This window comes from Danio aesculapii, chromosome 15, assembly GCF_903798145.1.
Source record: "Danio aesculapii chromosome 15, fDanAes4.1, whole genome shotgun sequence".
Classification (NCBI taxonomy): Eukaryota; Metazoa; Chordata; class Actinopteri; order Cypriniformes; family Danionidae; genus Danio; species Danio aesculapii.
In genome coordinates this window covers 12,981,141-13,007,997 of record NC_079449.1, presented here as the reverse complement: position 1 = coordinate 13,007,997, position 26,857 = coordinate 12,981,141, and the positions used below count along the sequence as shown (strand labels likewise).

General features: G+C 35.8%; 1 protein-coding gene across 1 annotated transcript in view; it reads right to left on the bottom strand.

Annotated features, from left to right (window-relative positions):
• Positions 1-3,829: 3,829 nt before the first annotated feature.
• Positions 3,830-26,857, bottom strand: part of col4a4 (collagen, type IV, alpha 4) — an 85,899-nt gene continuing 62,871 nt past the window's right edge. The window contains exons 25-46 of the mRNA XM_056474100.1: positions 25,764-25,832; positions 24,419-24,526; positions 23,383-23,601; positions 23,021-23,182; positions 22,786-22,953; positions 18,802-18,945; positions 18,396-18,503; positions 18,123-18,304; positions 17,837-17,900; positions 15,834-15,908; positions 15,619-15,726; positions 13,719-13,826; positions 13,548-13,619; positions 13,320-13,448; positions 12,691-12,798; positions 11,995-12,150; positions 10,259-10,366; positions 10,041-10,178; positions 8,937-9,053; positions 7,593-7,781; positions 4,852-5,135; positions 3,830-4,204 (exon numbers count right to left, since the gene is read on the bottom strand). Of these exons, the coding sequence (XP_056330075.1) occupies positions 3,938-4,204; positions 4,852-5,135; positions 7,593-7,781; positions 8,937-9,053; positions 10,041-10,178; positions 10,259-10,366; positions 11,995-12,150; positions 12,691-12,798; positions 13,320-13,448; positions 13,548-13,619; positions 13,719-13,826; positions 15,619-15,726; positions 15,834-15,908; positions 17,837-17,900; positions 18,123-18,304; positions 18,396-18,503; positions 18,802-18,945; positions 22,786-22,953; positions 23,021-23,182; positions 23,383-23,601; positions 24,419-24,526; positions 25,764-25,832 (3,083 nt within the window). The 3' untranslated portion in view covers positions 3,830-3,937. The remainder of the gene's footprint in view (positions 4,205-4,851; positions 5,136-7,592; positions 7,782-8,936; positions 9,054-10,040; positions 10,179-10,258; positions 10,367-11,994; positions 12,151-12,690; positions 12,799-13,319; positions 13,449-13,547; positions 13,620-13,718; positions 13,827-15,618; positions 15,727-15,833; positions 15,909-17,836; positions 17,901-18,122; positions 18,305-18,395; positions 18,504-18,801; positions 18,946-22,785; positions 22,954-23,020; positions 23,183-23,382; positions 23,602-24,418; positions 24,527-25,763; positions 25,833-26,857) is intronic.

Sequence of the window (26,857 nt, the reverse complement as noted above, 5' to 3'; positions counted from 1 at the left end):
ACGTATTAGGCCTGGTCCAGTACGTCATCATGCTAGAGACTGCAGCGAGGACATCTTGCAATTTTTGTTTCTCCCATCATCACTCCTGAAATGTGAAGAAAATCATTTTGATTGTGGCAGGCTGCATTACAAGTTATAAAACCCACCATTTCCCTGTAAACTACACTGCTTTGCTTTCAGAAGGGCTCATCCCTGTGCCCTAATCACTTTGAAGGGTTTGTTCTGCAGTGACAAAATAGAACAGATTTTGAAGGGAGTAGGGCATATAGATGAGCCCTTCTAATTGGAATGCAGTGTGTAACACTGATCAACTTCCCTGCCAAAAATATCCATCAGTTGTATCCATACTGAAGGGGCCTTAGATGTGGCCAGTTTTGAGCACTTCAGTTTGGAACGACACCATGACTGTTTTCACTTTGAGGTGCCCTTCAGAGTGTGGAATCGCTTGTCAGACATGAGTCTAAATATAAACTTAAAAACAAATTAAATTACACAATGTTTTTCCCCTAAATATAGTTTACACCATATTACTTCAGATGGGATTTTGATTTATTTTCACCAAAATAATAAAAATAATAATAATAAAAACAAAGAGTGGCACCTTTACCTTAGCATAGATCATTGAATCGGATTAGACCATTAGCATCTTGTCCCAAAAATTCAAAAAGTTTAAAAAATCTTTCTGTTTAAAGCTCGACTCTTCTGTTGTTACATTGTGTATTAAGACTGACAGAAAATAAAAAGTAACTACTCTCATTCTGGCGTAATAATCACGGGAATAATCATGCATAATGACATTACACAGCACTGTACCTAGTTACCTGAATAGGGACTATTTTCTGGTGCTGCGTAATATCATTGTGCCTGCTGCGGCCATGGTACAGCAGCAAAGTACCTTGATTATTACTCATGAACAGTGTCAACAAGCATATATGATCAGACATAAGAAACATCAATTCAGATGTGTTAGGTGTTTCAGTAGGGTGAGTTAGTATTGCATGTTATTACAAATTTCAAAATTTATTACACATTTAATACACAGTAGAAGATGAACCTGGTTGTTAAATGTAAAAATAAAATGCATGTGACACTGCACAAGACAACTGAATGCCTTGGGAAAGTGTTTTAACAATTTGCGGCATCCTAATGTGTACATCCAAGCAGCAGTACAGTACTTAAGATATGAACATGTCCCCAAACACAGCCAATAGCATTTCTTTCAGCAATATGGCAGCAACATTAAAACCAGACATAGAAAAATCATTTTTAAAAAGGGAACAGATTTTTTTCCATTACTTTTTAAGTTGTTCATTTCCATCCAAGGGGTATAGCACCAAAAAACTATCTAAATAAATACTTTAATAAAAATATAAAGCAAGTTGCAATATATGTACATACAGAAGAATATATCATGCAGAACAACAAAAAATAAAGTTACAATAATGCTTAGGACCCCTTAGGTGGACAATACCGAGGGTGTTAGTTTAAATTTAATGGCTCGAGTTAGTTTAGACAGAAAAGGAAATATATTATCAAAGTAATTTTTTTTGTTTTACAATTTTCAAGTCTCCAATAATTGTGAAGCCATTAGTTTTAACTATATGAAACAGTACCGGCTTGTTGAAGTGTTATAGAAATTGTGTATGTATAGAGTACAATGAAAAGAAATGGGTCGTTTTAACATTTAACTACTCACTGAGGTCTTGAATATCCTCCAAACATTGACAAATACTGACCCGTTAATGCGAGCCTCATCTCATATTTCCTTTAGAGACAATGCTTTAAGAAATATAAATAATTTTATAGGTTCGTTGTGTAGAATCTTTTGATATATTTGTTTTCATTTGCTAAGCTTGTTGGCTAATTATGGTTTGCTAATTCATGTAGCTCAACTTGTAGATTAGCTAGGCTAATGCATAAACGGATAGCATACGGCTTAAAATCTTTTTGAACACTTTGCAAGCAAACAGGTAGTGGTTTTCTTCCGTTCCTTAAGTAAGTTAAAAACATACAGCTAAAGGTGTGGTCATGTTAGCAAAATGCTAGTGACAGTTTCTTTAAAGTATGTCTGTTCGAAAATGTAGGGCAAAATGGCGTCGTCTTAATTTGAAATCTTATTTGAAGCGTTCGTGAAATATGCGTGGAAAGTCTTTTTACCTTTATGCTAACTTCCCAATTTCGTGGATTCTTATCACAGTGACGGCATGTCGGTACCTTAAAGGGATAGTTCACCCAAAAATGTAAATTTACTTGCACAGCGTGGTTCTAACTTTTATGAATTTCTCTCTTTTGTTGAACACAAAAATAACTATTCTAAAATATATTGAGTCAGCTATTAACAAGCAAAAAAAAAAAAAAAAAAAACATTCTTCAGTATTGTGTAGAAGGAAAATGAGTAAATGATGGCAGAATGTTCATAATTAGGTGAACTTTACTGCATTTAAAATACTTGATTTAAACTAAAGAATTAAAATTGAAACACTTGAAATGAAGAAAACTTTTCTTTTAGATTTTAGTATTTTTCCCATTCATTTTTCTCATAGGTTAAAACAGTCTTTCATATATGATGTGAATGTGAAAACCAACCAATGAGGAGAATCACAACATTAGAAAGTTTGACTTGTCTGTTAAAATCAGTATTGCTTTAGTAAGAGAAAGAATTGTAATCTCCTGACGCATTGCCAATGACACAATCAAATTTGAACCAACAGAAATGTAAAACTATTCAGTTGTTGGTTGTATCTACAAAAACTAAATATTTTAAAACAATTGCAAAATATGCATATATGATTCTTTGATTAATTACATTTTTTCTGTGGGGCATCATGGGAAATGTAGTTTTCTGCAATAATTCTTACAATAAACAATAGGTCTCAAAAAAAGTTAAATTAAAGGGATAGTTCACCTAAAAATGTAATTTTTTATTTACTTACTCTTCTCTTGTTAAAAACCAGTTTGTGTTTTTATCTTCTGTTGAATATATTATATTATATTAATATTTTTTCTTCTGGAGAAAGTCTTATTTGTTTAATTTCGGCTAGAATTAAAGCAGTTTTAAATTTTTTAAAAGCCATTTTAGGGACAAAAGTATTAGCTCCTTTAAGCAATTTTTTTCCGATAGTCAACAGAATAAACCATCGTTATACAATAACTTGCCTAATTACCCTAACGTGTAGTTAACCTAATTAACCTCATTAAGCATTTAAATGTCACTTTAAGCTGTATAGAAATGTCTTGAAAAATATCTAGTAAAATATTATTTACTGTCATCATGGCAATTATTAGAAATAAGTTATTAGAAATGAGTTATTAAAACTAATATGTTTAGAAATGTGTTGAAAAAATCTTCTCTCCGTTAAACAGAAACTGGGGGAAAAATAAACAGGGGGGCTAATAATTCAGGGGGGCTAATAATTCTGACTTCAACTGTATGTACAACACACAAGTTCTAAAAGATCAGACTTTCCTTATGGAGAAAATGAATGGAGTTTTCACTTCCGAAACACGAATGTTGCTCTCTAAAGAAGTATATCGACATGATTCAGTATTCATGCTTTGTTTTGGTTAAAAATGGCTCTGTAGACAAAAACTAGCATTACAATATTCCACATCTCCAATGAGATGCTTTGATCTGCACAAACACATAACAACCAGGGAGAAAACGAACATCTTTTTAGAAGAATTTGTGCAAACGATATTGGCTTTGCTAGCACCAAAATGAAATCAAAGACAAGAAGCAAAAAATGCCTAGACGTTATGTTAGAACAAATCCAGTGAAGTAAAAAGTTCACAGCTCTGTAGTTCAATGGTCACAAATAATGTTCATTCTTGTCCTCTCCTAAAACAAAGTGACCAAAAAGCATCTCAATCACTCAAACAACAAGTGATGTGTTTATGTGCATTCTCAGTGCAGTTTAGAAAATACCAGTGGCTTGTATCATTGGTTGGGGTCATTCATCATGCAGATGCTGCATCTGCTGGTGCTGTCACGCTGCTGCCTTTCCTCTGTGATCACAGGACCGTGAGGACTGGAGTCATTGTGCTCCATGTCTATAGTCATCCAGAAACTGTAGATGCTGGCGAAATAACTGCATGTGCCACGGGGACCTTGGCACTCCACAAACGGCTGACTGCGGAAGTCTTGCAAACAGCTTCCTGTTGATGTCAGAGACTGTCCACCGCCCTCGTCCCCTGACCCCGTATACTGGAACACAGACAGGTGATTTAAAGTCTGCTTGATAACAAAATTCACAAAATTGCTAATTTTGCTAGCTCACACTGTTATTCTTAGGGTGAACAATGAATCCAGACAAGTTAATCCATTAAGAAATGTGTTTGTTTTGGTAAAATTCAATTAAAATCTGACCATATGCTTCCACGTTTGGAGTGGTGGTCCTTCTGTTGACTTAATTATAATACTTGAATAGAATCAAAATCATATCAATTATAATCAAACTGCCAAATTGGCCGCTAAAGAAACTAAATACTGATTGATTGACATTATCTTTTGTATTAGTATTGATATTGATGATAGATAGATAGATAGATAGATAGATAGATAGATAGATAGATAGATAGATAGATAGATAGATAGATAGATAGATAGATAGATAGATAGATAGATAGATAGATAGATAGATAGATAGATAGATAGATAGATAGATAGATAGATAGATAGATAGATAGATAGATAGATAGATAGATAGATAGATAGATAGATAGACTTACCTTACAATAGACAGACAGACAGATATACAGACAAATCAATAGATAGATAAATATAGACAGATAAATAGATAGATGTTGATTGATTGATTGATTTTAAACAGAGCTAAGCTTTTCTTTCTTTACCATCATGAATGAAAATCCGGTCCAGAGGCTCCTCCATTTGGGTGGACACACTGGGTCAAGACGGTCTTGACTGTGTATTGCAATAGTTGGTGTTGGAGCTTCACACACCACACATCTGCTGATGTGTTCCTCAATATCCTGCCCTTTCAGAGGCTTATTGGGAATCGGGGCATTTGTAGACAGCCAATAGGATTTGTCATTGCGGCTGGCGTAATCACAAGTGTCCATATTACAACAGGAGAACGGCATCGTGCTGAACACTGGCAAACATGAACCTGCCTGGCCTGGTAAAACACACGCACACACGCATATGCACACGCACACACACACAAAACAGTTTGAACATGTCTTGTTGTGTTTTGGCTTATAATATGCCCTGCATCTTATTTGCTGCATTAAATACTTGTTTTGTACTAATCTTGGGTTGTTTATTTAAGAAAAAAATTGCCCGTGTTCGCTTGAGTTAGGATTGATTTATAAAAAACCCCAAACAATTGAATGCCTTGGGAAAATTCATTATAAAATAAAAACTTTTGTTTAAAATCTAAACTTATTTATAAATTATAAGCATGAATTTAGGTAAAGCTCCCTGACATTGAATGTAGCATTTAAAAAAATAGGTTAAATAAATAAATTAAGCTTCAATCTTTGTTTAAAGGGCTACGAAACCCCCGTCTCAGCAGGGTTTTTTCACACCTGTAGTTTGGAAAAAGTCAGGAAAGTGGGTGTGTCTAGCTCTGTTTAGGAGGGAGTGTCGGGGGAGGAAAAGAGGGAAGGTTTTGCATAAAAATGGGAGTTGCCGTTTGGGCACCCACTGATTTTCAGAGGCAAAACACACACACAGACGCATGGGAGAAAGACAGTGACTGTTTACATGGACACCAGTAATCGAAATATTTGCCAAATTATTAATGTGGACTTTAACTGCAGTTTGGCACTTTTACGTTCATTCAGGAACATTTCATGCATGCCCCCCATGACAAACGAGATATTGGATGCAAGGATGAACTGCTGGAGAGTGTAGTTTTAATGAAATGTTTGATACTGCACGTGAGTGGGAGAAAAAAAACCCTCCACATTTCTCGGTAACTTAGATGCACTCGGTGGGTAGTGTCAGAAAGCTATGTGTGTATAGACTATCCTGTCACAAAATGCAGCGAAAATCCTACACGATGGTAATAGTTTGATTAAGGTGTTTACATGTTTACATTCGGTAAGCAGCATTTACTGCGGATCTTTCAGTCTATAATACTGTACTATAATATTGCAGTAATGTTAACATACTGTAAACTTAGTAACAATCATTTTGACTAAGGTGTGTCATTAAAAACTGAAAGAGTACTGCTGACGATACGAACTAACTTTGCCATCTGAATGAACAAACACAGAGCACTGATCACACACTTACCAAATCTATAGCAACAGGACAATCAACACAAACTGGGATTGTGTCTTTTTTAAAAGGAGACGAGTGGCAAATCCGAACTTCATCATTTCCAGATGTGAAAAGCTCTCGGGTAAAAAATGTTTCTTACAAACATATTTCTGTTGCGTGCATTGTATTCCAAACGTCTCATAGCGGGAAAATGAAAACAAAACCTTCACTGCAGCACATTAATAAACACAACACTGACGACCCATGTCTTCAAATTCTTGTTCTTCCACTTATTTAGGCAACACAACGTGGCGTCTCTCCGCCGTCTGAACACTTTGACAGGTAAAAACAGTCTTCGAAGCTATCATGCATATTAAAGAAGTTGCCTCTCATAGGCGCAATGGCCTTGTGGTTAGCGCGTCGACATATGGTGCAGTAGCACGTCAGTGCGTCCCAAGTTCGAATCCCGGCTTAAAGACATTTTCCTACCCTAGTTTCTCTCCAACTTCACTGTCTAAATACTAACCTATCCAATAAAGACAAAAAGGCCAAAAATAAATCTTTAAAAATAAAAAAAAAAGAAGTTGCACCTCATTCACAATAGAGCGCACTGATTGGTTTGAACCAAGTCTTTCTCATGAATTAATGTTGCACACTCAGAGACGTCACAATGTACTTGCAGGTACAGACATCCAGTCTGAACGCTGGAATACACACAAGTATCTAATCCCCGTGAAGCAGCTTCAAAAATTCGTTTCAAACCGGAAGAACGAATTTGCTCAAAATAACGCAAAAACAACCAATTTTCACTTTTCAGTGAAATATATGTGTCCTAATAGTGTTTTTAGCAGCGTGGGACACATATATGACTGTCAACATCTCAAAAACCTGTTTTGCCCTTTCGTGACCCTTTAAATAGCAGATTTATTTTTTTCCCCCCTTAAAAACATTGTGTTAAAGATTATACACATGTATATATTGTAAACAAACAATCCTGATAATTATTGCAAATGATGTACATTTTTGGGGATTTTTGTAAAAGCCTGCATTGTCAAATTAAGGAATAGGAATAATTGTTTTGCTAATATAAATTTAAAATCATTAATAAATGAATTTAGAATGAAATTCACTTTAAAAAACAGCTTAAACTCCAAGACAGAACCAGGACTAATCAAATTCAATTCTTTTTTTTTTGTCTGGACCAAATGGAGCACAAGAGCAGAACTACAAGTGTTAACATAAAAATAGCATATAAAATATAATTGTATCAAATAGCATTTGTTCTTACATCATACAGTTCTTACGGAAACCTAGACCTAGTAATCATAGTCACTTTTAAACGTGAATATGTGCATTAGCCACATACCCAGATCTTGTGTGTGTGCTCTCTCCTGACCCTCCAGGTAAAGCAGACTGTAGCCATTCCACAACTCTGTGAGGCCTGCAGGACAAGTCGGCACATACCGAGACTGGCTGTGCATCACCAGAAGAAAGCCTGTAGAAAGTGTCTCATTTCTTCCAGGAGGACCCGGATCACCATCTGGTCCCGGAGGTCCTGGGACAGAAAATATAAGAGGATGCAAAAAAGTGTCAAATTGAGTTGCTCGGGATAAATGCTAAGCAAATGAAAGCGAATGCAGTGATTGAATGATTGGATGGCAAGAAGAAAAGGGTAAAACAGTATCTATGTTTCCATCCAATTATTTATATGTGCATTTAGTAATATCATAACAAAAATGCTTAATGAAAATGCCAAGATGTGCATGAATTTTAAAAATGTGCATAAAAAACAGAGTAAGGATAAATGTTCTATCCAATAGGAATAATTGCGCATAAACTAAAATTCAAACACATTTACAGAATAACTTCCAGCATGCGCATCAAAAAAATTATTTGATTTTGTTTTAACAGATCATGTGATAACAAAAACATGCACAATGGGATGATATTAATGGACCAACCAGTGGACCGACCACATTGTAAAACATCTGAAATATTGCTTTGGTCATTCTAAAATCCTTTTGTCTTAAAAGGGGTTTGGTCATTTAATCATAATATAATTATAATACAGATAAACAAACACAGTGGCTTCTCCTTCTGCAGGGGTTCCCAAACTTTTTAGCCTGCGACCTCCAAAATAACAATGCCAGTGACTTGCGACCCCAGTATCCTCTGAGGTGGTTATAAATATAGAAACCTTGCATGCAATGACGCACAAACACCAATAGGCCCAAGTCTATTATTTGTTGATGTATGTGAGTGCTGTAAATGTGCCAGAAAGTTTAACCTGGTGCCATAAAATCAATATGCTGCATCTGAGGTTACTGCTGTGTCTTTAATTTGTAATATGTAATATGTAAACTACTGTTTTTATCTTCAGTAGATTATGGATAAAATATGGTAATTCTAATGGTTTAAAAAAATTAATTAGATTTTTGGAAATCACCAAGTGCCCAACCCGGGAGGTCCTGATCCCCACTTTGGAAACCACTGTCCGACTGCATCAAATTTAGCACCAGTTTATCAGAAAGTGATGATTTTGTTTACTTTGAGGTATTGGATGAAAACAGTGGTTAATTCTCATATGTTTTATAAGATATTCCAGCTTTTTCAACATAAGTCTAATTCAAGTCTTTGAATGGAAACATAGCAGGTGTTATATTGGGCCATATTAACTCATTCAATGTTTTAAGCTTTTAAACAAACTCACCCTTCAAGCCAGCTGGTCCTCTTTCACCTTGATCTCCAGGGTTTCCAAGAGGTCCGTCTTCTCCTGAGGGCCCGGTTTGTCCAAAAATCCCAATGATTCCCCTTTCTCCCCTCTCACCTGAGGAAATAATGCGGATATCAGCAAACAAATAATAATAAGAAGAAGAATAAAAATACAGTAATGGCTGACTCATGCTTTGGCTTAAGACTATCTTGCTCTCCAAGTGAATATTAGTTTATGTGATTGTGATTAGAAAGATATTTAAAAGCAAGTGTTCATTCAAACACTAACTATTCTGATCATTTACTCACCCTCATTGACATATTTCAACTTTTTACTAGCTAATTATACATTATTAATCGAATGCTATTTATTTCAATTTTTTAAATTTGTTTTTATTTGTATACTTTAGTGATTCGGCCCTTTTTGCAATTATATATAGCTTATTTCAGTTTAAGATGAATTAAAATATACCAGTTTAATTTCTTTGGTCTATTTTAATTTTTTTTTTTGTAACACATTATTTTTATCTAAACATCAGTGTCTTGTTAGTGTGATGATTCTAATTATGAATATTTTAAGTTATTTATTTATACTAGTCCCCTAAAGTTAGTTTTAGTAGTTTTGTTGTGCTCTTTTTAACTTTTAAAATACTATATATAGACATTTATTTACATGTATGTACACACACACACACATACAGATATTAACCACTGTTGTAAATATTCAACACATAATTAGACAGTTCATCCAATTTAGACTTTTCATCTAATATTTCAACAAATATATGAATGATAATACTAATTAATAACATTTTAAATTACATATTAATATCAGTCCCCTAAAGTAAATTTTAGTAATTAAGGTGTGTTTTGTGTCATTTTGTTATCTTTTTAAATACTATACATATAAAAGTTCACACACATAAAAATACGAACTATTGTTTGTAAATATTAAATAGATAATTAAATAGACAATTCCCCCAGTATACACACGTTTCATCTAATACTTCATCAAATATATTAATAATGACAACAAGAATGGGAGACGTATCATAATTATTATGAACTCTGCTTAAAATAAATGCTGAGATTTTGAGAATACCTTTTGGACCCCCACTGCCATTAGCTCCATTTCTGCCCATTTCACCGATAGGTCCTGGTGGACCTGGATCACCAGGAGGGCCCTGAGGAGGAGGACAAGTAGTGGGTTTTATGACATTGCCAGGGTCTCCGTTTGGACCTACAAACAGAAAAAGAAATGAGGGTTTAATTAAATACTCATGTATAAAGTAATCAACCTGATCTGAAAGCTTTACAAACCTGTGTCCCCTTTATCTCCTTTTGCACCACTGGGACCCAGGGGCCCACAGTCACCCATAGGGCCAGGGAGTCCCGGGATGCCCATAAGTCCACATAACCCTTTTTCACCTGTGCAATAATAATAGAACAAGCAGAATGACAAAAGTCTAGTAAAACATTTCCATTTACTCATCCTCCAATTGTCGTAAACCTTTTTGAGCTTTTTTCTTAAATTAAACACAAATTAAGATATATTTGTTGGAAACTAGCAGCCTTTGACTTCCATAGTATTTTAACTATGGATGCACTGAAAAAATGCTGTCCTTACTTAAATAGTTTTGTCTTGTTTTTAGTCCAAATGTCAAACGATTCGTAAATCAAGAAGCATTTTCTAGACAAGCAAAACATCTTGTCTTGTTTTAAGAAATAATATGTCAAAATTAATAGAGTTTTTCATTAAAATAAGCTAAATACAATTGCCAATGGGGTAAGCAAAATAATCTAATGTCAAACGTAAAAGCTCAATTAATTTTGGCATATTATTTCTTAAAGCAAGACAATATTTTTTTGTTTGTCTAGAAAATGCTACTTGACAGTGGTGGATTTAGGCATGGGCAATATGGGGGCCCAGGGCGGCATCTTGCTGGGGGCGGCACGGAGAGACATTGCAAAAAAAAAAAAACCCTGCTCCAGTAAAAGCTTTGAGATACGATTTACTTTATGCAGGTGTATTCATTTAGAGTGTTAATCCCAGAACAAAAATGTTAGGGGCCAATTAAATTTTGCGTCTTTCACAAGCGCAAGTTTGCGATTCTCTATGTGCAACCAAAACAACGCTGGTGAAAACAAACTGACGCATGCACGCAGGATGCATTCCCGTGTGCCTCACATACACTTCTCCTGCTTCCGGTGTGAATCCCAGTTGTTTACATGCACGATGAAAAAATACACTCCCGCTTATGTGCTATGAAACTGGAGTAACAACGTTTTATGCAGAGGTGTCGGCACACAGTGAATTTTGTAAGTCGACAAAACTAAAGTTTATATAATATGATAATGATCTTATTTTAGGAAGGTAAGACTTAATAACTTTAATTCTTGGCCATGTGTTGGGTCTTAGACACCAGATAATTCCATAAAACATTTTTTCCATATTCTATATAATTGTCATAATTAATATTCATGTGAAATATTTAGCATATCACTCCAGTTGTGTCTTTAAATTGTTTACCAGTTAATAATAATAACCTTTTTTCAATAATAAATATAAATAAATTATTTCCCCCTTAAATTTATTTGTGGTATAGGAGAGGTGAGCTTTATGTCTATCAACGCCCTGGGTTTGGGTTACTTTAATGAACTAGATGACGATATAATTGATGACTTTGCAGCAAAAAGGCAAGATAGGTTCAGATGTAGTGAAATATTAGTATAATTTTAGTTTGTCTATCTAAATAGTTTGTTTGAGTCAATTATATGTGTTCCAACCACATAGTGTCTTTTTGTTTTTGAGGGGGGATGAGGGGGGTGAATATGGGGGCGTTCACCCAGGGTGCCATTCAAACTAGATCCGCCACTGATTCTTCATTTAAGGATATTTAGATATTTTGAATAGAAACAAGTCAAAAATATAAGTAAGAATAGCACTTTTTGCAGTGTGTCAATGACTACTGGGTATCAACATTCTAAAACTGTAACACTCCAAAGCAGGCTGAAAATTAGTTAGTTACCCATTCAGTGAAAGCTGTTAATTTTACCTTTTGGGCCTTGCGGGCCTTGACACCCCGGGGTGCCACCAGACCCACGGCATCCTTTCTCTCCTTTAAACCCCAGTGACCCAGGACCACCTGGATCACCACATTCACCACACACTGTGAATACATTGCCTGGCTCTCCCATTAACCCCATGGGCCCTAAAACAGCAAAACAGAAATTGCACATAAAAAATAAAAGAAAAAGCTGAATATGTGGAACTGCTATTAGCCTGATCTCTAAAATCCTACCTAAGAAAAAAACACACATTTAAAAAATTTGAAAAGTCCTAAATTATGTTAAGTAGGTTATCGGTAACTCTGATTAAAATGAAATGTGTACAAATGTTTAAATGGGTATATATGTATATATATATATATAAATTTAAATGGGTATATATGTATATGTATATATATATATATATATATATATATATATATATATATATATATATATATATATATATATATATATATATATATATATATATATATATATATATACTTACAGTTGAAGTCAGAATTATTAGCCCCCCTGATTATTTTTTCCTCCAATTTCTTCCAATTTAACAGAGACAAAAAATTTCTTCAACACATTTCTAAACATAATAGTTTTAATAACTGATTTCTTTTATCTTCTTCTATACAGCTTAAAGTGACATTTAAAGGCTTAAAACACTTATATTAACTGTTTACACAGACCTGGAGGTCCATCCAGCCCAGGGAAGCCCCGTTCTCCACAAAGTCCAGACATTGGAACCTTACATTCTTCACCCACAATGCCTGGAGGACCCATTGGACCAGGATCTCCTACAAAAAAAGAGAGAGTAAATAAGTAGAAAACTGTGTGTCAGTGCTCTCTAATGCCATTTACAGTGTTATTACATCTATCTATTTATCTATCTATCTATCTATCTATCTATCTATCTATCTATCTATCTATCTATCTATCTATCTATCTATCTATCTATCTATCTATCTATCTATCTATCTATCTATCTATCTATCTATCTATCTATCTATCTATCTATCTATCTATCTATCTATCTATCTATCTATCTATCTATCTATCTATCTGTCTTTCTGTCTGTCTGTCTGTCTATCTATCGTATATATATATATATCTATCGTATATATATATATATATATATATATATATATATATATATATATATATATATATATATATATATATATATATATATTTAATTTTACGGAATATATATGTATATATATAAGGGATATAGAAATCCTTGCAACATGTCTTTACTCTCCCTTTTAATCATGTCCTACAGCAAACAATATGCTAAATCAGATTATGATCTGCATACCTTGCAGTCCCCGCTGTCCTTTCGGACCTCGAACACCTGTTTGTGAAGGGCCTCGTGACCCCGGGTCCCCTTGATCACCTTTGTCTCCCTCTGGTCCTTGATCACCTCTTTCACCTGTGGAACCCAGCCCTTGAAGGACAACCAAACAGAAAGTGAATGAGACATGGTTTCAAGCAGGTAATCACTAAATTAACTTTTGACAGCACATAAGATTGCTAATTCTCTCACCTCGAGATCCAATCTCACCCTTGACGCCCTTTAGACCGTCCAGCCCATGAAGCCCTGGGGGCCCCGGAGGTCCTTCAAATAATAAATTCATAAATGACGATGATTGTTCTAGTTTTAAAATTGATGTAGGAATATTTTTAAAATATATTTTTATGGTGTGAGTTTTCAAACCTCGAAGGCCAGTGCATCCTTCATTTCCATTACTGCCCGGTGGACCTGGAGGCCCCGGAGGTCCTTCTAGACCATGTCTACCACAAGAACCTGGGGGCCCAACCACTCCTAAAAGGTACAATGGACACCATTGTAGAACTGGATTGTAGCAATAGTAAGGTGAATAGACGTGGATTTAAGTCTGTGGGCTGTATTTTGACGATCCATGCCGAAGTGCAAAGCGCAGGGCGCAAACGCATTAAAGGCATGTCTGAATCCACTTTTGCTATTTTAAGGACGGAAAAATCCGCTTTGCGCCGAGTTATAGATGTGTTTTGAGAATAAACCAATTAGAGTCTGATCTCCCATTCCCTTCAAGAGTCAGTTGCATCGCGCCATGGTGCATTTGCTACTTTGTAAGTGTAAAAACTGAATGCTTCACTAGACAGAAAACAGTTAAACAGAGCATCTACAGCACGAGAATGAGAGATGAGCCTCCTCATTGTTTACTTTCACTTTCACTCTTGTGGATAGGGAAACTTCTTGTACGCACAGACATCCATTAGCCTATGCATAATTAACTTCGTTTGTTAAGCGCAGATTTGTTTCAAAATTATTTCTAAATTCAGTTCTAATTAATGAACAATAATAATGAAGTGTGTTCAAAAAACTGCCCCATATGGTCTAAAACCTGACAGCTGGGCAAATCTAAGCTTGTTTTTAATAAAAACAAATATAAATATGCATATAATAAATAACACTGCTAATAATAATGATAACATTATACAAAAGCAAATTGTTATGAATAAACTGAAAAAGCCCTTTTTGATGAAGAAGGCATGAAAGTATCGTTTTTATATTTATGTAGGCTAGAAAATAATATGTTTTGTAATATTTTAATCCTTTAATTCTTTTTCATTTGTAAAGATATTTGCGTATTGTTGTATATCCTGTGTGTATTAAGCAATGTGTAAGCGAGGCACACAACTAACGCGCTCTGCGCTGGACTATAGACTTGATTTGATCTGGTCTATTGAACAGTCTATTTAAGTTTATCAAAATAGCAACGTGCCAGCAATGCGCCTCAACACGCATCCTTTTTTAGATCAGAACTCCTATGGGCACACATATGAGCGCAAATGCATCTGCCATTTAAACAGCGTGGCACAAAACGTCAAAACGACTCTTGCGCCGAGCTGAAACTAGCAAACAACAATTGCGCCGCTCCTTGCGCCGGGTGTATGATAGGGCCCTGTGTGTGTGTGTTTGTGCGCTATAGTTGAGTTATATCTATTTTATCCTCAGACCATATCCAACATGAATAGCTAGCACATTAGATGCAGCCTGTGTTTTATAGCCATAAACAATACAGTACTATTATTGTGTTTATGGTTCTGTAATCTAAAAAAGCTACTTATTATGTAAATACATTTTTTAGATCTTATTTATACAGTTAAAACAGTCAAAAATGTATATATTGCACATAAATCAAAGCCGATTCAAATGTTTTCACTCGATTGAATGAGCGTTATCAGTGGTTATCAGCTGATAGATATGGGCCAGTAGGGACCTTCTTGCTGGTGATGTGGAGCTGACCAATTAGGGGCGGGCCTTTCGGAGGAACTAGTAAATATTACAGTCGTTTTCATGTTAGCTGAGTTGCAGTATATAATTTACGTAAGATATATGAAAAAATAACGTGCTATTTTACAAATAAAGCATATGCACACATTGCTTTGCACCCTACAAACACAATCAAGCCTTAAAAATACACTCCGGACCACCCCTTTAATGATATAGTTTTAGTTTGTTTAAAAAAAGCACTGTTTATAAGCTCACATTTCCCAGGGCTAAAACTGACCTGGAAAGGAATATATATAAATATATTATCTTTTTTTAAAATTCATAATTGGTATTTTACCTGGAGGTCCACTATGACCATTGATCCCGGGCGGCCCAGGGGGGCCACAGTTTCCATCTCGACCTGCTGAACCAATGTCACCATTGTCTCCTCTGTCACCACAGGGACCTATTGTGTAAAACAGAGAATGTTTCTGTAGATCCGTTTTTTTTCTTGTATTAAAGTACCAGAACAACAGGGTAAATAATATCAAATAAAGGCTAAGAAGGTCCTACCTGGTACACCACTGTCTCCACATGGCCCTCTCTCACCTGTTCGCCCAGGCGTACAAATAGATTCACCACTGTCGCCTATACAAGACAGCATAAAGACATTCTCTAATAAATCTTACATATAATAAAATACAGTATAAGTGTACAAACTCAATATAAAATGATAGTTTGATCGACTTGTATTGGTAAGGGTCGATAGTTTAATTAAAGAGCCTCTATAATGGGTTTTTGAAAATGACCTGCACACTAGGTGAATGATAATGATCCAGCAGAGGTTTAAATCTGAAAGTGCAGCGTGTTTAAAACTATTGATTCTTTAAAGAAATAGTCGACTCAGAGTCGAGTAAGTGAATCGAGTTGGGTTCAAATCTTTTACTTGAACGCGTCGACACGGTACAAAAACCAAATATGTAGTTCCAGATCTGGTAAAATGTGAACGCGCTTTCCCTTCAGACACTAGCGGAGCACGGGGGATCAGGGGACTAATCATGACGCGAAAATGACAATCACTGACTGATTCGGCTGTGATGAATAAAGGGTTAAAGTTAATTTTCACAACAACACCTCAGTATAGCCAACCTAGTGCTGTTTGTTCCTGTCATTTTTTTGATACAATAACCTACGCTGCAACATGGGATTCATCAGCCATTTGCTATTAAAGGAAGGAGCAGCAGAGACTATTACTGTACGTATGAGACATCGTCAGACTTTGACAGGGACTTTGTCAGTAACTGTTAATGTTTATATAGACCAGTTTCTTCTTCCTCCAGATCATAACATGTACGTGTAATTAGAATAGTTGCCTCGTTTTCTGTAATTTGCAAAATGTTTAATTGTGTGTTATAAGTTGTAATCGCTCTGCGCGGCTTGTCATCACTTATCTATCATGGATCAGTGCTTGTACTGTATCTCTCAGGTTTAATCTTTTCTGGGCTGTTCACATATCACGTCCAAAAACTAAGTTAAAAATGTGACAAGTGGTTCTTCCTTCCAATTTAAATGCGTTTGTAAACTCGCAATCCCACCATCAGCTGTTCCTCACACACGCCGCAGTTAATTTTCAAAATAGTTCAACTTTTGCCACTGTGTGGATTAATACTGAACGTGTGTCATTGTTATTACTTGGGGTTGGCGTTAAGAATAGAGTAATATACTGGTGTTTATATGTATTGCTTTATTGCATTACTGCATTGGGCTTTCACATACTCTCTGGCTGCTACTAAATAGGCGTGCTGGGCATTTCTCTCTGTCTTGCACTGAACGCAGTCGAACAATCACCACAGACTGGGTCATCAGTCCAATCAGCGCAGATTAGCTTCGCGCTAAGAATGGGTTTGGGAACAAATGAATCGCTGAACAAATCATTTGGGAGTCGTTGGGATAATTAAGTAAAAATAAATGCATATTTTAAGACAATGAAAGTGTTTTTTGACCTTGCATGCACATCAGCTTGTTGTTGGAGACCCCCAAAACCAAAATATGACCTTTAAAGTATTTGTATCAGAATAATTAAAATCATTATTCTGCAATTAATCAAACTGACAGTACACTTTTACTTTTCTCAGAAGAGTTCCTGTATATAAAACCATCATACTGTATGCTTATTATAATAAACACTGATCCTGATTATTGTTTCTTAAGCACCCAATCAGCAGAACAGATTGATTTGTAAAGCATCATGTGATACTGAAGAGTGGCATAAAGATACTAAAAATTAAGCTTTCTCATTATGGGAATCGGCGGTTCATTCCACTGTGATGACCCCTGATGAAAAAAGGGACCAAGTCGAAGGAAAATGAATGAATTATAGGAATCTATTTTACAAGATATTAAAATTGCATTAGTTTTCAATTTTAATAGTTCTCACAATACTGTTGTAATTTAAATAAATATTGCCCAGGTAAGTGTAAAAAACAAACGAACAAAAAACCTCGGGTTGCGTTGGTTTATAATGTATATATATTTTATTTATATGTATATCTATATTATTATAACATGCATTTTACCTTTAGGACCATCATATCCACGATAACCAGGAGTTCCTGGCATGCCGCTCAATCCAGGATCCCCCTACAAAAAAAGTTAGAGGCACTGTTTGTGAATACAATCTATATATTCATCTACAAAAAAAAAAAAATATTCTGGGGTGCATTTCCAAAATCCATCATCAGCCAACTAAGGTTGCAAGTGCTGTCATTACAAACAGGTCCTTGATTTGACGGTGCTAACTACTAAGCCACCAAATAAATTTTCATATATAATTCATATAAAAACATAAGACCAATCACTTACATTATCACCATTTTCCCCTGGGAATCCCACAATTCCCTTTGGCCCACGTGGTCCACGTACACCAGGCTCACCAGGCACCCCACGAGCACCTGGTGGTCCACGACAGCCCCTTTCAAAACCTGGAGGTCCGTTCAGACCTGGATACCCTGGTGTTCCCGGTGGACCTGGATCCCCTTTATCACCTGAGAGTTAAGAGAAGGAAACTACATGACCCTGGTGGTTTTGATGAAACTTGATAAACAATATGACAGGATTTGAGTATATCAGGGTTACCTCTTTCTCCACAGAAGCCATTCTCACCATGGGGTCCAGGTGGCCCTATTTCTCCTTTCACAGGGTGATAAAACAAGTCTCCTGGAAAGCCTGGAGGCCCAACACATCCTGAAAAAAAAAGAACAGAAGGTATATTAGCTTGTTCTGTGGACAAATTGAAAAGAATATAGCTTATGGGCGCTAATAATACTGACCTTAAAATGTAAAATAAATAAATAAAAATAACAGTATCAGATAACTAAACAAATGGACTAGAAATACAAACTATGTACATGTAGGCAGTGATACATTACATCAGAATTTTAACTTAAATCAGATCAGATGTTTAGATGTTGCATAATTGGTCAATTTTTTTCCCCAGCATGAAACAAATCTTACATCTTCATATTTTAAAGTTTTAAATTACCTTTCTGTCCCTTGGTTCCATTAAACCCAGGGAAGCCTGAACATCCATTGAGACCCTTTAAGCCTTTCGGTCCAGGAGGTCCTACATAGCCCGTCTGCCCGATGTTTCCAGGACAGCCGTTTTGTCCACAAGGTCCAGGCAAACCTGGGCAGAGTTTCAAAAGACACAAGACAGCTGAGAATCACTATGAGCTCCAAATATATATATGTAAATATGCTGTTTTAGGTTGAATTACAAATAATTCTAATGCATCAGTTTGAATGAGCTGTAAATTTTCCATGTCAGGAAAACAACACACTTGATGTTTTAATGCGAGTTGATATAACAAGAATATCTATGCCAAGAGCTCTTTTCAAACTTTCTCTCCTTTCTTAGTGAATCTTTTGTTTTGATTTTGGTATTTTGCTGTAATAGTAGGGAAAAGCAAACATGCAGTGCTGTGCTTTAGGTATGTTTTCCTAATTTCATGATTTATGATATATCACATTAATAATTTATTGGAGATCTGGAAAAACATGTAAAATATAAAGCAGAGGGGACAGTGTGGTCAACAGTGACAGTAGTGTTACAAAATATTAGATTAATCAAAATAATCATCCCTGTTTGCACAAAAAAAAAAAAACAGCAGCACACTGGTTTTCAACCTTAAGTAATACTACTACTACTACTACTACTACTACTACTACTACTACTTCTAATAATAATAATAATAATAATAATAATAATAATAATAATAATAATAATAATAATAATAATAATAATAATAATAATTTAGCACCAAAGCACCAAAACTACATATTAAAATGTTTTCTGAAGGAACGAGCGACGTAAGATTTGAATAATAATACAAAAAAGTCTGCTTTTCCAGCAAATAAATAATTTTGAGATTTGAAAATGTATTAAAAACACAATAATAATATCTCAAGTATTAAAATAGTTACAATATAGTTTTAATAAAATTAAGAGCAATATTACTTTCAAAACACCTTCAACCCCAAACTTTGACAATGCAAAAAAGCTTTTTATTTTTCTTTCAGTTTTTGTCTTGTTTCTAGTCCAAAAATGTAAATATTCATAAATCAAAAAGTCTTTTCTAGAACAGGGGTTTCCAAACTTTTCAGTCCGTGACCCCAAAAATAATAATTCCAGTTACTCAGGACCCCTACTATCATAGGAGGTGGTTCTAAACATACAAACATTGCACACAACGGTGCACATATGCACACACACACACACACACACACACACACACACACACACACACACACACACACACACACACACACACACACACACACACACACAAACACACAAACACACACACACCAATAAGTCTATATAAACACAAGCATTTTGACAACACGAAAAAGTGCAAGAGTCTAACAACCCTATCATTATTTATAGTCATTTATTCATTTGTTTAATTTGATATTAACCTCACCTAATAATACTGGTGGGTCCAATGTTTACAATAATGAAAAACTGTACAAAAGCACGCACATCCCTCTTAACTGGGTAAAAATTATTGTTTTGCTTTCAGAATAATATGTCAACATTAAATATATGGAATTATCTGTGGGTGGAGCAAGTAAAATAGTCTTATTTCAAACTGAAAACAACATTATTTTACTTAACCCACAGGCCAAATATTTAGCTTGTTTTACGGTTTTTTGCCTTTGTACTACAGTTTTTCGCTTTAGTGCATTTCTCACAACACTATTTGCATCTGCACAACAGTTAATGCATTTTTCAAAACAATTAGTACTAACTGCAAAACCTAGTTGATAACCTGCAAAAGCGTGTCACTTGCTCAAAATGGAAAGCTCATTCCTCAAAGCAAGTATTGATGTCAATAAAAGTGTCAGTGTCATCAAGATGAAAAGTCCTGACACCATTGCTTATGAACAAGATAGTCAAATGGCTTTGTCGTGTTTTCATTTTAACAGTTTACAGTTTACAACATATCAGATTTTGGTGACACTTCCTGAAAATGCTCAAGACAGCACTATATACTATTTGCCCAGCCATTTGAAAACTACAGTAAAGTTAGACATCACTGTATTTAGTGAGGTATCTGAGTACAAGACACTGAATCTGTATGTTTCACATTTTTACTGCAGATGCTCTTTGCAATTCTAATTTATTAACAGCATTGTGCAAAACAATAAATGCACCCTTATTTACACCAAACATACACTTCCTTTGGGTAGAGCTGTGCACAACTGTAAACAATACTGCAGTACATATTGGAACTGAACCTACAACATACATAGGTCTGTAAATCATTCATGCACATCCAGACGTTCCTCTGTCTGGCCACATAGTTTCATCTACATCACAGCGAATACCAGCTCTTGCAATGCAGCAAGGAAAGTTTCTCCTGTCATAGGCGAATCCACCTTTTGCAGGACTCTGCTGTGATGTCATCACATGCTGCAACCAAGGCCACTAGCAGGGCCATTTGGCTATGTGGATGCTAGTCATATACCTTCCACCTCCAGGAAGAGAAAAAATTTCTCTATTGGATTTAGGAATGGAGAGTAGGAAGGGAGATATTCCACCAGCATCCTATCATGTGATGCAAACCACTGTCTGAAAACATCTGAGTGAAAAAAAAAGATTTACATTTTTTTAATAAAATAAGCATTTTTGTATGTAATGACTCAAGTAATGAAATGAGGACTAATAGTTTTCTATGGAATGACTATTACATTTACATTTACATTTAGCCGACGCTTTTATCCAAAGCGACTTACAACTGAGGACAAGGAAGCAATTTACACATCTAAAGTCTAAGAAGTCTAAGAAGCAAAGCATTAGTAATGTTTTGTTTTTTTTGAGAGAGAGAGAGCACAGTTAGTGGTATAGCCAGAGAGCCAATTGCAGATTAGGAAGGAAAGTGGAGACTAAATAGTTGAGTTTTTAGTCGTTTCTTGAAGACAGCAAGTGACTCTTCCATTCTGATGCAGTTAGGGAGTTCTTCCACCAACTGGGCAGATTGAATGCGAGAGTTCGGGAAAGTGATTTCTTTCCTCTTAGAGATTAAACCATGAGGCGACGTTCATTCACAGAACGCAAGTTTCTGGAGGGCACATATATCTGCAGAAGTGAGAGCAGATAAGAAGGGGCAAAGCCAGAGGTCGCTTTGTAAGCAAACATCAGAGCTTTGAATTTGATGCGAGCAGCAACTGGCAGCCAGTGCAAACGGGTGAGTAGCGGAGTGACATGTGCTCTTTTAGGTTCATCAAAGACCACTCGTGCTGCTGCGTTCTGAAGCAGCTGAAGAGATTTGATAGAGTTAGCTGGAAGCCCGGCTAGTGGAGAGTTGCAATAATCCAGTTTGGAGCTTGAACAATGAGTTGAGCTGCATGTTCAGATAGGAAGGGTCGGACCTTTCTGATGTTATGATGTTATAGAGTGCGAATCTGCGACTGACATGACATAAGCAAATGAAAATGTTATAAAACAGAAGAGATGTAATTGATGCATGTCCAAAAGCATTTGCAATTTGTTGGAAGGAATGAGAAACTGCTACTCTGATGTGAACAAATGACTAATTGTTTTGAGAAATGCATTACCTGTTGTGCAAATGTAAATAGTGCACTGAGAAAAACTGTAAGGCAAATCTAACTTTATTTTGACTTATTATCATTAAACAATATTTTCTAGTAAATGCTTTTTGATTTAAGAATGTTTAGATATTTGGCCTAGAAACAAGACAAAATCTCTTAGCAGTTTAAATGTAAAGTGTATATAAAACTAGCCTTGATGGCCATATCTATCTAAATTGGGTATTCAGCCCATATTCCAATCCATATATCTATATTAGATGTCCAATCCAATCAAAGCACTCAATCCAAGCCAAACGTATTGTTGCAAATGGCAATTAAGGATATTTGTTAAAATAAATTCACACAACATTTACATTTACACATTAAAAAAATGTCCTAAATCACATTAAGCCTCCTTGGAAAGACTCTTTACCCTTTAGTCCAGGATATCCTTGATTTCCACACTCCCCGTTGATTCCTGCGGGTCCCTGAAGGCCTATGCATCCTTGAGGTCCAGGGGTACCAGGTTTTCCCCGGGCTCCTTTGGCTCCAATGCCTGGACATCCCAGCTCCCCAAGCGACCCCTTCTCTCCAGGGCAGCCTAACAAAGAAAAGTTGTTATCAAACAGTTTTAACAAATGTATCTTGATGGAGTGGTCTCTACTCACCTCTATGTCCAATTAAGCCCTGTTCTCCTTTCTTGCCAGGCAGACCCTCATCTCCTTTATCGCACTGCTCTGGACTTTTGCCTGGGCATCCAGGTGGTCCTGGTGCACCATCCTTCCCCCTTTCCCCTTTTCTACCAGGATAACCTGGAACACCAGACATACCTGCAGGGATTAAAACAATATATATGATATTATTAGCAGTGTTTTCAAATATAGCTGACTTTTTCCACCCCAAAAGCTGTCCAAAAACCGCCAAAACGCAAAAATATTAAAAATATATATATTCTTAATTTGACTACACAGACACCAACGGAAGAGTACAACATGTGAAATGTGAATAAAGGTCACTTGTCTTGTGGTACCTTGCAATCCAATAGGTCCTGGAGGTCCTGGGACACCTTTAGGGCCCTGACATCCCTGAACCCCAGAGGGCCCCAGCGGCCCTGGAGCCCCGAACATACGATCTCCACAAGAGCCCTTCAGACCTGCGGGTCCACGACTGCCAGGTATTCCAGGTGAGCCATTAATACTGATGCCGCAGGGGCCAGGTTCACCTAGATCTCCTAAATATCCATCTGGACCTACAGACGAGATAGAAGGGATATTGGATTCAAAGAGTTCTAATCAATTGGATTAACTCTAGTGTAAATATGACGTAGATATACAGTTGAGGACAAAATGGTTTCGCTCTCCTGTGAAATTTGAATTCTTTTCAAACAGAGCAAGGATGTTTTTCTCAGCATTTCCTATGGCATTTCTCTTTTAAAGTAAGTCTGGTAACAGTTCACATGAAGGGGTGTTCATAAGATGAGGAAGAGGAAAACAGGAAAGAGGCAATTTATGAAAAATATATGATGAAATATTTATTCATTCATTCATTCATTTTCTTTTCGGCTTAGTTCCTTTATTAATCTGGGGTCACCACAGTGGAATGAACTGCCAACTTATCCAGCATATGTTATAAGTATGTAATAAGTTGTCATAAGTATCTCAAAACCTCATGATTACAAAGGTTTCATGACAGCCTTATTAACACTCCTTCAAGTCAACTTAAAGGCTACATATAGAGTATACACTCACTGGCCACTTTATTAGGGAACCCTTTTGCCTTCAGAACTGCCTTAATTTTTCGTGGCAATTCCAAATGTTGCAACAGAAATCGAGACTCATCAGACCATGATCCTCTTGATCATGACTACATGCCTAAATGCATTGAGTTGCTACAATCTGATTGGCTGATTAGAAATGTGTTAGCGAGCATTGGACAGGTATACCTAATAAAGTGGCCGGTGAGTATATATATATATATATATATATATATATATATATATATATATATATATATCCTATAGCTCTTATTTTTTTTCTTGAGAAAACTCATTTGATTGAATCTCTTACCTCTTTGTCCAGTGACTCCACAATCCCCAGGTTCTCCTATTTCTCCCTTGGGTCCCCTTGTTCCGTTTTGTCCAATGCATCCTGGATTTCCAAGCTTACCTTTGTCACCTAGAAAATAATAATGGGTTTAGATGATCCGATCACAATCATGAGCACTGCAAAATTAACAATTAAACCGCAATTCACTTCATTAGTTTAACACATAAAGCACCATCAAATGTACATCAAATTCTATTATGATTCATTTTAATAACATTAAAACAGACATATGCAGGTGGCAATAATATCGTTTTACATTTATTTATTTTTGCTAGTTACGTTTTTTTAACTTTTCAAACTAAATCTGGCATTGGCAACATGTATGAGTGAAGATTAGTACCTCTATTTCTTACTTAATGCTTAATAATGCATGCATACAGTGGAAAAAATTAATTAAAATACATCACTAACACCTATGTGTTCAGCTTAGCACTGTACACACTGTGTGGATATAGTGTAAATGTGGTTACCACTACCCACACTATTTTGAAAGTTAAATACACAATAAAAAGTGAACTTACTGTGGGAATACACATTTATACAATCTATATATATAACTGAAAAGTTGTTTTTAGAGTGTGACAGACCTTAAAATGTCTTGGTTTCCTGAGCCCTGACTGTCTCCAAAGTAATGCAAATTGTCAGTTTCACAGCACAGCTGTAACTATTCTCAAGCTGGTCAACTTAACTGGTTTTAATGCTAAAATGTATCGTGAATGGGTACTTGTATGCTGATGAGTTTGTGCTTGGAAAGGCAATTTACCCTGCCGACAACAACACTTCATTTGCATGCTTTGATTTAGACTGTCCCCACCTACATGTATTAATGTCTGTAAAACTGTATTTAAACTGAGTGTCTGCTGTGCCAGTGGAGAGTTCTTTCGATGACGCTACAGCGACGCTGAGTTCTTCTTAATAAAGGATGCTGCTTTGAAGATACCCGAAAGTTCTCCCTGTTTTTTTTTGCTCATCTTAGAATTTCACAACAGTTTTGGTGCTGTGAGCCAGACTGAGAAATTCACTACAGTTTTGGTGCCGTGACCCAGACTGAGAAATTCACAACATTACGCAATAAGAAGTGAACTGACAACCACATTTAGCTACTGTGTGTGCCTGGCCATTGAGTCATCATTAACTAGTCAACTACAACAGTACACTAATCAAAAATATTTCACTAATAAGACACTGATTGCATATAAAATGTCAGATTAAAGACTTATAACAAATATGTAACAAAAATATAAAGCTGCAGGGGTAATTCGACACTTACATTTCTTTATTTAGTAAATAATTTTACACGTTTTACCTATACCACCAGGCATTCCTTTGCAACCACGGGGTCCAGGTATGCCAGGTCCACAGGGCAGAGTTTCACCTACCAAGAATATTACAAATTACAATACGCAATACAATATACATAACACAATTACAATACATAATCATTGTCCATCAAAAGCGCTATTTGGTTTGTGGTCTGTATAATTTTAGTGCTTTTGAAAAAAAATCTCTGATGTTCTACATCACAGGTGTCAATTCCAGTTCCTAGAGGGCCGCAGTTCTGCATAGTTTAGTTTCAACCCTGCTTCAACACCTGTAGGTTTCAAATAAGCCTGAAGGACTGAGTTAGTTTTATCTGGTGTGTTTAATTAGAGTTAACGCTAAACTGTGCAGAGCTTCGGCTCTCCAGGAACTGGATTTGGCACCTGTGATCTACATGGATATATTTATTTGATTAAATTATAGTAAAAACAGTAAAATGATCAAATATTATTACAATAACTTTTAGGCTGTAATAACTGAATATGTATTGCAGATGCTGATTTGGAGCTTAAGAATGCTGAAATTGATACTGAAAGCAGTTTTGCTTCTTAATAATTTTATGCAAACCAATCCAACATTTCTTTAGGATTCCTTAATGTATGGAAAGTTCAAAACAACAGCATTTGTTTGAAATAGAAAATTTTGGTCACACTTATTTGAGTTTCAATTCTCACTATTAAATTAATAATTTATTTTATATCTATAATAATTGTATATATATATATATATATATATATATATATATATATATATATATATATATATATATATATATATATATATATATATATATATATATATATAATATACACTCAAATGTGCTTTACACATTGGGGGGAATCTCCTCATCCACCCCCAGAGAGAAACATCCACCTGGATGACGTGACGGCAGCCATATTGCGCCAGACCGAACACACCATACACCAGCTATCGGGATGGATAAGAGGCCATGATGGACAGAGGCCAGTGGGCAAATTTGGCCAGGACACCGGGGTTAAACCCCTACTCTTTCTGAAGGACATCCTGGGATTTTTAATGAGAGACAGGACCTCAGTTTAAAATCTAATCTGTAAAACGGAA